Raw genomic sequence first — 12,302 nt, forward strand, 5'->3', positions numbered from 1 at the left:
GAGCTGCGATGCCCTCGGACTTCATCTCATTGCTCAGCGCGGACCTAGACCTGGAGTCGCCCAAGTCCCTGTACTCGCGAGGTGAGTCAGGCTGGGGGCTGGGGCGTGGGGGCGGGGAGGCCCAGCCCCGCGGAGCCGGAGGGGTCCCGGTCGGGGGCGGCTGCCGAGCCCCTGCCGGGATGGCCTGTCTTGGGGGGGTGGGGAGAGGCCGAGGAGGTCGGGGGTTGGTGGAAAGGGCCAGGGAGGAGTGGCGGCCCCTCCCCCGCGGAGCCGCCGGCCGCAAGGGGCCCAAATGCCGTCGGCCCCCGGGTCTCTGCGGACCCGGTGGCTCTGAGCGCTCCTCGGCGGTCGGGCCCCGCCACCCTCCTCGAGCGGCCGGCCCTGGCCTCCCCGGCTCGGGGATCACCCCGGACTGGGCCCCGCGCTGGGGCCGCCGCGATCCGGCTGCTGCGGCTCCTCTTACCAGGACCATCGTCCCCGGCAAAGTTGCCCCCAGACGGGTGGCATAGCCTGGAGCGGGTTCTGGGTTCAGGGTCACCATTTTTCTCCCTCTCCAGGTTGTTTGTGCGCCGTCGTTCTGCCCCCCTCTCCCTCCGGCCTAGTCCACTCCCTCCCCTTGTTGGGACGGCCCCCCTCGACCAGGCGTCCTTCTTTCCTCGTCATCTTATGGCTGGAAAGAGCCCGAATTTTCTTTCCTTTTCTTTCTTTGTTTTTTTCCTCTCTTTGCACTTCTGTGGCATTCAAATTACCTACTTCTGCCTCTGTTTTACAAAGAGAGGGGTGCTCTCCCTGAATTAGTTTTATTCCTCTCCTGTCCCAGGGGTACCGGCTCAGGCACAGTCGCTGCCCTTTGAGAATTTTCTCTTTCGTTGCCGTTCCAGGGCTCGTTGCAGGGAGGGGGCATCGGACACAGTTTCCCGTTTTAAAACTCTTTTGGCTAAGACCTGAAGGGGATTCCCGGGATATAAAATATTAACACTTGAGCTGATCGCTACTGGGATTAAATTCCTATACTGGACACCACAAGAATGTGTTAGAACAGGTTCCTTGTGCAAGGGCCATCAAACCAAAATGCTCCCACTGCACTCTTAGTCACTTTTTAAATCACTGGGAGGGCGCAAAAGACATAACTGGGCTATTTTACCATGTTAAAAAAAACATTGTGTGCCATTGTGAACCTCCTTCCTGAGAAATTCAGGGTTTCTTCGGTTTTTGATTTGATGTATCCATCCGCTGATTCCACCTCCTGCTAAAAGGGGGTCTTCAGCTTCACATTCATGTATTTAAGATCGTTGAAGTGAATCAGAGTGAGGTGGTTTTCTCTGGAAGGTGCTGTATAGACTGACGATTGAGTTTGTACACAGAGTCCTACTTAGTAACTGTAGCCATTGTCTGTTGCTCTGATGACTTTAGTTGGCAGTCACCATCCTGAAATAGTTTGGAAATATTGTAGTTTTGAGTGTCAGAAAGGAAGAGACGATATCTAGAGGTGATTCTTAGAGAAGGGCTAATGTGGTACAGTTGGGTGCTAAGAATAGTCAAAACATTAACACCATTTGTGCAGTAATCATCAGATAATTTTCCATGAAACAAATGCTTTATGAAAATCTAAGCTTAGTATAGAGACCAGTGTAGAGGCAATTCAGCCTTCTTTTGCGAGAATATATTCACAAATAGGGACTTCAGCTCTTAAAATTACGTGACAGTTATATAAGAGATGTATGCTATCCTTGGCTTTTTTTTTTTTAAGTCATTCAGCATAAAAAGTACTTAATGCTTTTTGTGTTTTTCAGATTCTCTGAAGTTACACCCATCACAGAATTTTCATAGAGCTGGACTATTGGAAGGTCAGCAAAGTGCCATTTTAAAGCATATTGTGTGAGTATGCAAAGGCTTTCTCTGAAATGGAGTTAAATGAGAAAGTGTTAAACTTTGCAAACTCATACAATCTAGTTTTCTCCTAAAGAGCCTGATCCTTCTTTTAGAGCAGCTGAATGTTTTAGTGGATTTTGTTACTGTGTTTGATGTCCTTGTTAGCTATTTTATCTGTTTCGAGAAGCCTTGGGAAAAAACCCCACAAAACTATTAAAAATTATGTGTTGGGTATTCTACTGTAGAATTCCATATCTTGATTCTAGTTTTTACAAAACAAACTGAATATGAAAAGGCTCAAACATTAAGATCATGAACATAACTAAAAGAGTGACACCAAACACATATTTAGTTTGGAAAGTCAGAATTTAGAACTTTCATATGCTGAGCATTTCAGAATGGCATATTAATTATTTATTACAGAAGCATTGATGTCATTACTCTTGCATCATTTTTAAGGATAAGGAAAGCCAAGTAATAGAGATGATGATGGAGCTATGCTTAGAAAAAAGGGTTTTAGAAAGTTCTGGAAATGTTAGAATGTGTAGTATAATTTAAACAGCTGACGATTACTTTAGAAAACATTATTCTGTGTTGTTTTTAGCATTTTAAGACAAAAAAAGGACTACTTGTTTTTGCAGTTTTTGAAGTGATTTCACGTATGTCATTTTTGAATCATGTAATCCTGGGAACTGGACAGCAAGGATATTAATTTTCCTATTATAAAGATGAGTAACCTGAGGCTGAAATTAAGAGACTTGGGGGAAAAAAAATCATACGGTAGTAGAAACAAACAGTGCTTTTGTGTTGTAGTTGGTGCTCTTTACCCAAAGCCAGGCTGCCACTGTAAAATATATATGTAACCAGTAACATAAGCACTTTATGGTCCACTTAAAAAAGGCCCTAAATATTTAAGTTCGACTTGAGTGTAGATGTCAAGGGAAAAAGTGGGTTTTGTAATTAAGCTTAAATTTGAATACCAATTTAGCTACTTGTGACCTTTAGCTCTGTGACCTTGGGCAAGTGATTTTACCTCTCTAAACTTTAATGTTCTTTTATAAAAATGTATATAATCTCTTAAATTTAGTGAGCTAATGTGTATGAAAATGCCTAGTATAGTGTCTGGCTTAATAAATTTTTTTTCCTTTAGTATCAGCTAAATTGTTTTAACTATAATTTAAAGCATATAAAAGTTCTCAGATTAATTATTGATTATACTTATAAAAAGTCCATAGGTATATATATACCTATGGTATATATTAGTATGAAAATCAACTACACTTTGAGGCAAGGAATTTTTAGAAGTGTTTCTTAGTGAAGTAGATTTGTTGTTTCTGTTTGTATTGTTCAATTTGTGACCATGTTGTGGAGTTATATTTGTCTGTACAAAAACTCATCCATTTTCTGGGCAGCAAACCAGAGTGTTATAATCATAGAGATTATCAGGCAGGAGAAAGATAAGAAAAAAAAAAAACGAGTGTTAATTATTTAAGCAAATATTTTTAACAAGTTGATGGAAATGCAGGCAACAATCTAGTATGTATATTTACATGTTTATGCCAAAATACTTTCACTAATTTTTCATTTTGGTTGAGAGGATACTCAGTTATTTAAAGTAATACCACCCTTTATTGATTATATATAAGTTGTAAAATGTATAAGTATCAAGTATGTCATGTTCTCATATCTTTGATACAAGGTATCATAAGAAAGTTGTTTGCTTGTGTGATGAAAGGATTTAATCTATGTACCCTATTTCTATTTTCAACCTTTTATTATGGACATTTTAAAGAATATACAGAAGTGGAGAGAATAAAATGATGAACACATCATTTTGTTTATTTATGGGTTTATGGGTTTATTTATTTATTTATGGGTTTGGTGGTACCCATCACCAAACTTTAATAGCTATCAAAGTATGTCTACTCTTGTTTTTTTAATCCTCTCTCCTCCCCCCAAGCTGTATTATTTTAAAGCAAATACCAGACATCATAATCATTTCATGTATAAATACTTTTCTATTATAGTGATATTTTTTATATTACTTTTTAAAATACTGTATTCCAGGAAATACAAAAAATTCTTATTTCAGCAAGATATTGTACAGCAGGAGGCTACTGCTCCTAGTGTATAAGAGCAATCTGTGCTAAGTTTATAGGTTATGTGGTCAGACTTGGGTTCAAATCCTTGTTTGACGTTTGTGTGTGACCTCAGCTTAGTCATTTAATCTTTCTGTGCTTCAATTTTCTCTTTTTTAAATGGGGGCAATAATATCTTCATCAGAGGTGTTGTTAAGATTATTTGAGGCAAATTCGTGTAAAGCATTTAACCTGGTATATAGTAAGCTCTATAAATGTTAGCTAAATTTGAAAAATTAAATTTAAAAATTTAAACAGCCATCTATATAGTTCCTACTATGTGCCAGGAACTTTACAAATATGAACTCACTGAATTCTCATAACAGCTGTTTGAGATTGTTACTATTACCCCATTTCACAGATGAGGAAGCTAAGGAGGCATAGGGAGTTTTAGTAACTTACCTAGAGTCACACAGCTGGTAAGTTGTAGAGCCAAGATTCCAGCTCAGGTAGTCTCACTTCAGAATCTGTTATCTTAAGTACCATACTGTACTGACTCCCTACGATATATAATATGAAGTATTGTCTAGTAATATTTATGTATGTATGCTTTACATCAATAGTCTAGGTTTCTTTTTTCCTTTTTTTTTAACAAAGTATTTTTTAACGGTTTAATCCCCCCCGCCATCGTGTTGGGTCTTCGTTGCTGCATGCAGGCTTTCTCTAGTTGTGGCAAGTTGGGGCTACACTTCATTGTGGTGCGCAGGCTTCTCATTGCGGTGGCTTCTCTTTTTGTGGAGCACGAACTCTAGGCACGGAGGCTCAGCAGTTGTGGCACACAGGCTTAGTTGTTCCGTGGCATGTGGGATCTTCCCCGACCAGGGATCGAACCCGTGTCCCCTGCATTGGCAGGCAGATTCTTAACTACTGTGCCACCAGGGAAGTCCAGTAGTCTAGATTTCTATCTAATAAGTAAAAAACTCAGCCCAGTGTGAAGGGAATTTAATTATTATCATACAATTGGTTAAATTTTTTAGAGAACATAGGTTTTACAAATTAAAAGTTTTTTTTTTTTTTTTTAAGGAAGACAAGGTTGGAAAACCTACAGTTGGGTATTTAGCTTCAAAAATAGATTTTAAATCTCTTTACTATTCAGTTCGCATTTATCTTTCATATCAATGCTGATCCTTCTACTCCCTCTCCCCCTTTTCAAGAATAGGAAGTTAGGGCTTCCCTGGTGGTGCAGTGGTTGGGAGTCTGTCTGCTGGTGCAAGGGGCACAGGTTCGTGCCCCGGTCTGGGGGGATCCTGCATGCCGCGGAGTGGCTGGGCCCATGAGTCGTGGCTGCTGGGCCTGCGCGTCCAGAGCCTGTGCTCCACGACGGGCGAGGCCGCAGCAGTGAGAGGCCCGCGTACCACACACACACACAAAAAAAAATAGGAAATTAGTTTCTTATTTTTTACTTGAGATATAGTTGACATATTACATTATGTTAGTTTCAAATTCACAACAGTGATTTGATACTTATATATATTGGGAAGTGATCACCATAATAAGTCTAGTTAACATCCGTCACCCTGCATAGTTCTGCTAATACCGTTTTATTTAATTTGGTGATTGCCTGACAATGGGAAAAGGGTCTAGCTATTTAATGTAATGATATATAGCCATTAAAATAATGTTTCTGGTGACCCCATAATTACATGTGAAACTCCTAATAAAATAAGTAAATAAAAGATATTGTTGCAATTATATTAAAAATAGCTTGCATAGAAAAAAATCCTGGACAAAAGTATATACTACAGATTTTTACTTTTTGATTCTATTTTTGCATTTTCCCTACCTCTTTAAAGAAGGTAGTTTGTATATATTTTTTAAAAAATAAAATGGTTTACACTTACAGTGTTCAGACTTTAAGGCTAGGGTTCTTCTTTGGAGGACCTGGAAAAAATGTTCAACTACAGGAAAAAAAAGGTGCCATTTCTTACACTTTCTGTATTAAAAAATGTTGATTTTGGCATATATAGTTTGCTATATAAAAACTGATATTAAAAATTAAGCTAAATAAGCAAATAATAAGAGGTCATTCTAGAAGTACCTATAGAGATGTAAGATAAGATGGTAGAAAAATCAGATAAAACAGGAAAAATAATATAAGCAAATTGGAAGAAGTAAAGTAATAAAAACAATGGATTAAATTTTTTAAATGCTTTTAAAAGTGAGTTAAGAAATTACATATGGATCAAATTAAAAGAAAATATGAAATATTACATTGAGTAAGGGGAAAATAACCTTTTTTTTAACTACTCTCAATCTGTTTGATATTGTACCATGCATAATTTTACTTTATAGTTCAAAAATGAAAATCCTAAAAATAGTTTTTTTTACTGATTTTATGGAATATTTCTGAATTGCCATTAAACCTGATTTATTTCTTTCCTAGGGCCTGTGTTCGTAAGGTAGTTAGGCCATTAACTCTTTTTTTTTTTCATAAATTTATTTTATTTATATATTTATTTTTGGCTGCGTTGGGTCTTTGTTGCTGTACTCGGGCTTTCTCTAGTTGCGGAGAGTGGGGGCCACTCTTCATCGCGGTGCGCGGGCCTCTCACTGTCGCGGCCTCTCTTGTTGTGGAGCACAGGCTCCAGACACTCAGGCACAGTAGTTGTGGCTCACAGGCCCAGTTGCTCCGCGGCATGTGGGATCTTCCCAGACCAGGGCTCGATCCCGTATCCCCTGCATTGGCAGGCAGATTCTCAACCACTGCGCCACCAGGGAAGCCCCAGGCCATTAACTCTTACATGATGAAATGTGTGAAGATATCTTACTGGAAAGGACTTTTTGAAAGTATTTAACATTAAAAGTAATCTATTGGCTTCTTGTTTAGTATCTAGTATTCTCTATTGCTCCATACCTAATAAACTAAAAATATTATTGAGGAAATAATTATGGAAATGAATTTCAAACATATGACAGAATCATACCTAGTTCCTGCCAACTTTTTGTTTCTAGGATCCATCTCTCTCTGATTTCCTATCATTTGTTTTTGTGTCTTCCTAAACTCTGCTTTTTTAATTTTTATTTTTATTCAATACTGGAATTCTATTGCTTGTTACAATAAGATGATAGAAATTCATATTTAATCAGATGGTCCTTGGTCTGCTCTTGATTCATTCTTGACTCTACTGTATTTATTCCAGGAGTCCCCTAAAACTTGAAAATGGTAGTACAGATAAACATTTCTTATTGTGGTCAGTTATATATAAAAATAACCACTTTTTATTAGAGAAAGTTGACCCATCAGATTATTTTCTATTAAGAATAACAGGTAATTAGAAAAAAATAAAGATCAAATTAATCTGAGATACCAGTTGGGCCTGATTATGTAGTGACAGGATAATTCTGCTAACTTTATGAGAAGTAAAAGACTTTCTTCAATAGATATGTTGCTTATTATCTTACGCTCTTTTCTTGTTGCTAAGATTTTATTTCAAGTTACATGAAAGAGAGTCACATCTTTTATTTCCTGTTGCCTTAATAAAAATCAAGGTTAAAAAACTAATGAGGTATATACACTAATTATAAACATGTATTTGAATGAAAAGGTAGAAATAGTCTATGGATTAACTACAGGTAATGATTTCAGCTGCCAAATGTAAATAAAGCCTGATGTTGTGATGAAGGATCTACATATTTGATGGTTTGAACTAAAGATGTGATACATGAGATTTTTCAGTTACTTTTATTTATTCTTAATAACTTAAAAATAGATTTTTTTCTCTTGCTTTTATTTTTAATATTTATTTGATAAGTAGGTACTGATTATTACTGCTGGCCAGCCATGAAGGATTATTACTGCTGGCCACCCATTCAGAAATGTTATTATTAGTCCTTTAGTAAATTTGGTAGTTGGTTTTGAAGGCAAGACAAGAACAAAAAAGTTACTAATAAATAGTGAGCCAAGTTTATTATTCTTATCTTTATAAATTTAGTTTTAGTTTTAAAAAATCTATGTAAAGCAGTCTTTGTAGGACACGTCAAAAGAAAGTGTTGGTAAAGAGAATAAAGAATAATAAATTCAGTGTTAGTAATAATTGAAGTCATTTTTTGAGCAATTTGTGTGTACCAGCATTTTACAGATATTTTCCACGTTTAATCCTCAGAAAAGTCCTGTGAGATAGTATCAGTATCCCTGTTTCATAAACGAGGAAACTGAGGTACAGAGGGATTCACTGATTTTCTTAAGGTTACATAGCTAGTGGACCAGGCTGGTATTTGAAACTTGACTATTTTACCCCAGAGTTTTGAGTTTGTACTTACTTTCTTACAATACAAACATTTGATAATTGGCATTTACACTTCAGGCCCTAAAAAGATTACACCACTGTTCAGATGGTATATAAAGAGTACTTTGTGTAGATTTCTTTAGCTTAACAGTTCCCATAAAGTAAGGAGAAAAATTCTATAAGCCACACAAAAAATCAGTAAAGATTATGATGATAACCCTTTTTAGGAATATTTTAGCACTCAAAATTAGCAAATCATTTCCTGGCTTTGGTGCATGTCTTTAAGATTTAGCTGAAGCACACTGCTGGTTGAACCACCTCTGTTTTGACTGTTGATGGTGCTCAAAAGTGAAAAGGAGGGGCAAGCCACCACCTAAGGAGAACTGCTTTAAAAACGGAAGATGCCATGGGGCTCTTGATTTCTTTGGCAGTAGTTTTATGGAAGCATAGAAGTCATTGCACCCTATTTCTGCTGGTATGTTTCAGAGCGTAACTAAACCTGAGAAGAGATGAGTAACAGAAAAAGCAGTACTCACAGAGCATTGGGAGTTAGTTCTATTTATTGTCGTGGTTGGTGTTTGTTTTTGAACTTCCTGAAAATTCTGTTAGGCAGTAGAAAATTTGCGTTTTAATTCTAGTTAAGCCTTGAGACCATGTGGAAAATCGTGTAAGCATTCCTTTTCTTCAGCAGAGACATTGTCATCAGTCTTGCTTACCTAAGAGTTGTGAGGACGAATAACAGATAACGTTAGAGGATTTTGAAAACTATGAAATGCTATACGAATAGTGATATTTTGCATAGGGCCCTATTAATTTACTTTGGTTCTTCTTTCCACTGTCTGTCTCTTTTTTTCCCCCAATCTTCCCATTCTACCCATGTCTCCATTTTCTCATGGAACGCTCTACATTTTGCTTGTTGGTTCTGCTGTTCTTGTATTCTTTCTTTCCTCTCTCTTTTAGAAAAACAAACCATCCTTATAGAGGTACACAGGTACACCCATTTCAAGTGTTCCTTGAGTTTTTAACAGGTGTATGCATTTGTGTAATCACTACAGACAAGATACAGAACATTTCAGTCATCCCGTTACGCTACCTCTTGATCTTTTGTAGTAAATTCTGCCCACTCCAGCCCCTCAGGAAAACTGATGTTTTTCCTTACCAAAGATTAGTTTTGCCTTTCTTTAGAATTTTGTTTAAGTGGATTTATACAGTACACACTATATTTACAGTATACAATGTGTACTCTTTTCTCTTTAACTTTTGTTGTTCAACCACCATAACCTTCTAGAAAGGAAAACTAGTTTTTTAAAGGGCATAAAGTTAATAAGGCATTTTTTATTCTCTTATATATTCCTATATTCTATAATGTAGCCAAGTGTAGTTTTTTAGAGATGATTTTTTTAATGCTTATTTGCAAGGTTACTTAGTCATAATATTGTTATAGTATTACATAGTAATATTATAATAATAATATTATTCATTCACTCAAAGTGAATTCACCCATATATCCTGGCCACATATTGCTTATAGTTTAGTAAAAGAGATTGTATGTAAATAAACAGTGATAACACAAGAGTTTTAAAGGGTTTTGTAATTCAATCTGGAATGAAGAATGAAGTTAATATGAAGTTCCTATTTGTTAATAGGAAAATACTTTTGTGCGAAGTATACCTGAGCATATAGTTTGCCCCTATACTTAATAATGTAAAATGAAGTTTAAAACTTTAAACTTTCTTTTTAAAATAGTTTTAGTCTTCAGAGGGTTATAGAGCTGAAGGGTATGTAGGTAGGGGGTATGTACTTATTTGTACTCTGATTATTTCTGTAGGTTAAGCATAAATTAGGTAAAAACAATATGAGCTTTCTGTCCCATGTGAGTACTGTCTTGTGCTTAACTGTAAAAATACTACTGTAAATGCTAATTAATGATAAATTAATGTTCACAAGTTATAAATTTATAACTTGTGAACATTATAGGCTCAATTTATAAGTGCCTAGATAATGGGCAGTTATAAGTACTTTAGAAACACTGTAAATCAAAAATTTACTTGAGTAAGTTTTTATAAAATTGTATTATGACCTCCAAGACTTTTTTCTATATTCCTTTTTCATTTTTATTGTTAGGTCATACTCTCTAGACTATTAGGCTAATGTAGAGTGAATGAATGGGAAATATAAACATATAGTTGAATTTTATAATTTTAAAATTATTTTTGAAGAACTTTTCATTTTCTTAGTTTATTTTTACCTATAATGTTGAGTACAGGATGGAAATTTATATATAATACTTGAATAACATGCTTTGGATAAAATTACTACTTAATTCCTTTAAAAAACTCATTGCTTAAAAAAAAAACTGGGTAATGAAGTAGTTGAAGAACAGAAAGTAATTAGTTAACCAAATTACTACTCTGTTATAGTAAACATAAATAACATGTTTATAGTATATAGTAAATAAAAACTAAAAAATAACTTTCTTGAGAATGTTTTTCAATCAAACTTCACAAGAATGGATAGAATCAACACTGTAAATTCTGCACAGAAAAAATAATTTAGTGCATAGTGAATTGCGAACAAATAAACAGAAGAGTTGAAATAGAAGAATATGAAGTTTTTCTTAGAAATTAAAAGTGGTAGAGATAATAATAAGTAAATCAAAGTCCCACTTACTTATCTGACTTGTGAATAGAAACCCAGTTTCAAAAACACACATTACTTAATAGCTGTGTGATTTTAGGCAAGTTACTTAACCTTCCTTTACTCAGTTTGTTCTTCTATAAAGTGGAGATAGTAGACTCATATATTTGTTATGAGGATTGGATGAGTTAATATTTCTAAAGAACTTGGAATAATGCTTGGCACATAGTAAGCACTATATAAGTATTGGTTAAATAAGTAAAATAAAATTTATATCTACAGGTAAGTTATTTGGCAAACATACTTACTCAAGATGTAACAAGAAACCAGGATTTTATTACTATGCATAAGCTTCTGAACACCCAAATCAGATGTTGCTAAATTTATATACTAAGGTTTAGGCATTCACAGCACTATGTTGTGCAGGATTAATCTTCCTAAAATACAAATCTAATCATATTGCTTACTTAAAAATCCTGTAATGGTGTCCATGGGCTTTAGGGTGAAATCCACATTCTTAAAGACTTGGTTCCTGATTATCTTTTTATTTTAATTGAGGTGAAATTCATAGAACATAAAGTTTATCATTTTAACAGTTTAAAACTTTTTTTAAATTTTTTATTTTTGGTTGCGTTGGGTCTTTGTTGCTGCGTGCGGGCTTTCTCTAGTTGCGGTGAGCGGGGGCTACTCTTCGTGAGGTGCGTGGGCTTCTCGTTGCAGTGGCTTCTCTTGTTGTGGAGAACCGGCTCTAGGCGTGTGGGCTTCATTTGTTGCAGCACACAGACTCAGTAGTTGTGGCACGCAGGCCCTACAGTGCACGGGCTTCAGTAGTTGCAGCTCATGGGCTCAGTAGTTGCGGCATGCGGGCTCTAGAGCTCAGGCTCAGCAGTTGTGGCACATGGGCTTAGTTACTTCACGACATGTGGGATCTTCCTGGACCAGGGATTGAACCCATGTCCCCTGCATTGGCACGTGGATTCTTAACCACTGCGCCACTAGGGAAGTCCTCATTTTAACAGTTTTAAAGTGTATGATTCAGTGAGTTATAGTCCATTTACAGTGTTGTGTAACCAGCACCAGTATATAATTCCAGAAAATTTTCATCACCACAAAAAGAAACCCCTTACTCATTTAGCAGTCATTCCCCATTCCTTCCCACATCCCCAGCTCCTGGTAGCCACTCATCTGCTTTTTGTTTCTATGAATTTGCCTATTCTAGACATTTCATATAAAAGAAATCATATAATATGTGGTCTTTTGTGACTTCTTGTTTCACTTAGCATAATGTTTTCAAGGTTCATTCATGTTGTAGCATGTATCAGTATTTCATTTCTTTTTATGGGTGGATAATATTCCATTAGATGGATACATGCTACTATGTTTATCCATTCATTTATTAGTTGATAGACATTTGGGTTATTTTGGCTAT

General features: G+C 36.2%; 1 protein-coding gene across 3 annotated transcripts in view; it reads left to right on the forward strand.

The window, feature by feature from the left end:
• Nucleotides 1-8: 8 nt before the first annotated feature.
• The window catches only part of NFAT5 (nuclear factor of activated T cells 5), a 124,625-nt gene continuing 112,331 nt past the window's right edge, over nucleotides 9-12,302 (forward strand). For 2 of the 3 annotated variants that reach the window (XM_065898700.1, XM_065898701.1), the window contains exons 1-2: nucleotides 9-81; nucleotides 1,794-1,847. In XM_065898700.1, the coding sequence (XP_065754772.1) occupies nucleotides 9-81; nucleotides 1,794-1,847 (127 nt within the window). The remainder of the gene's footprint in view (nucleotides 82-1,793; nucleotides 1,848-12,302) is intronic. The other variant, XM_065898702.1, reaches the window with a different exon arrangement.

Source organism: Phocoena phocoena, chromosome 20 (genome assembly GCF_963924675.1).
Source record: "Phocoena phocoena chromosome 20, mPhoPho1.1, whole genome shotgun sequence".
NCBI lineage: Eukaryota > Metazoa > Chordata > Mammalia > Artiodactyla > Phocoenidae > Phocoena > Phocoena phocoena.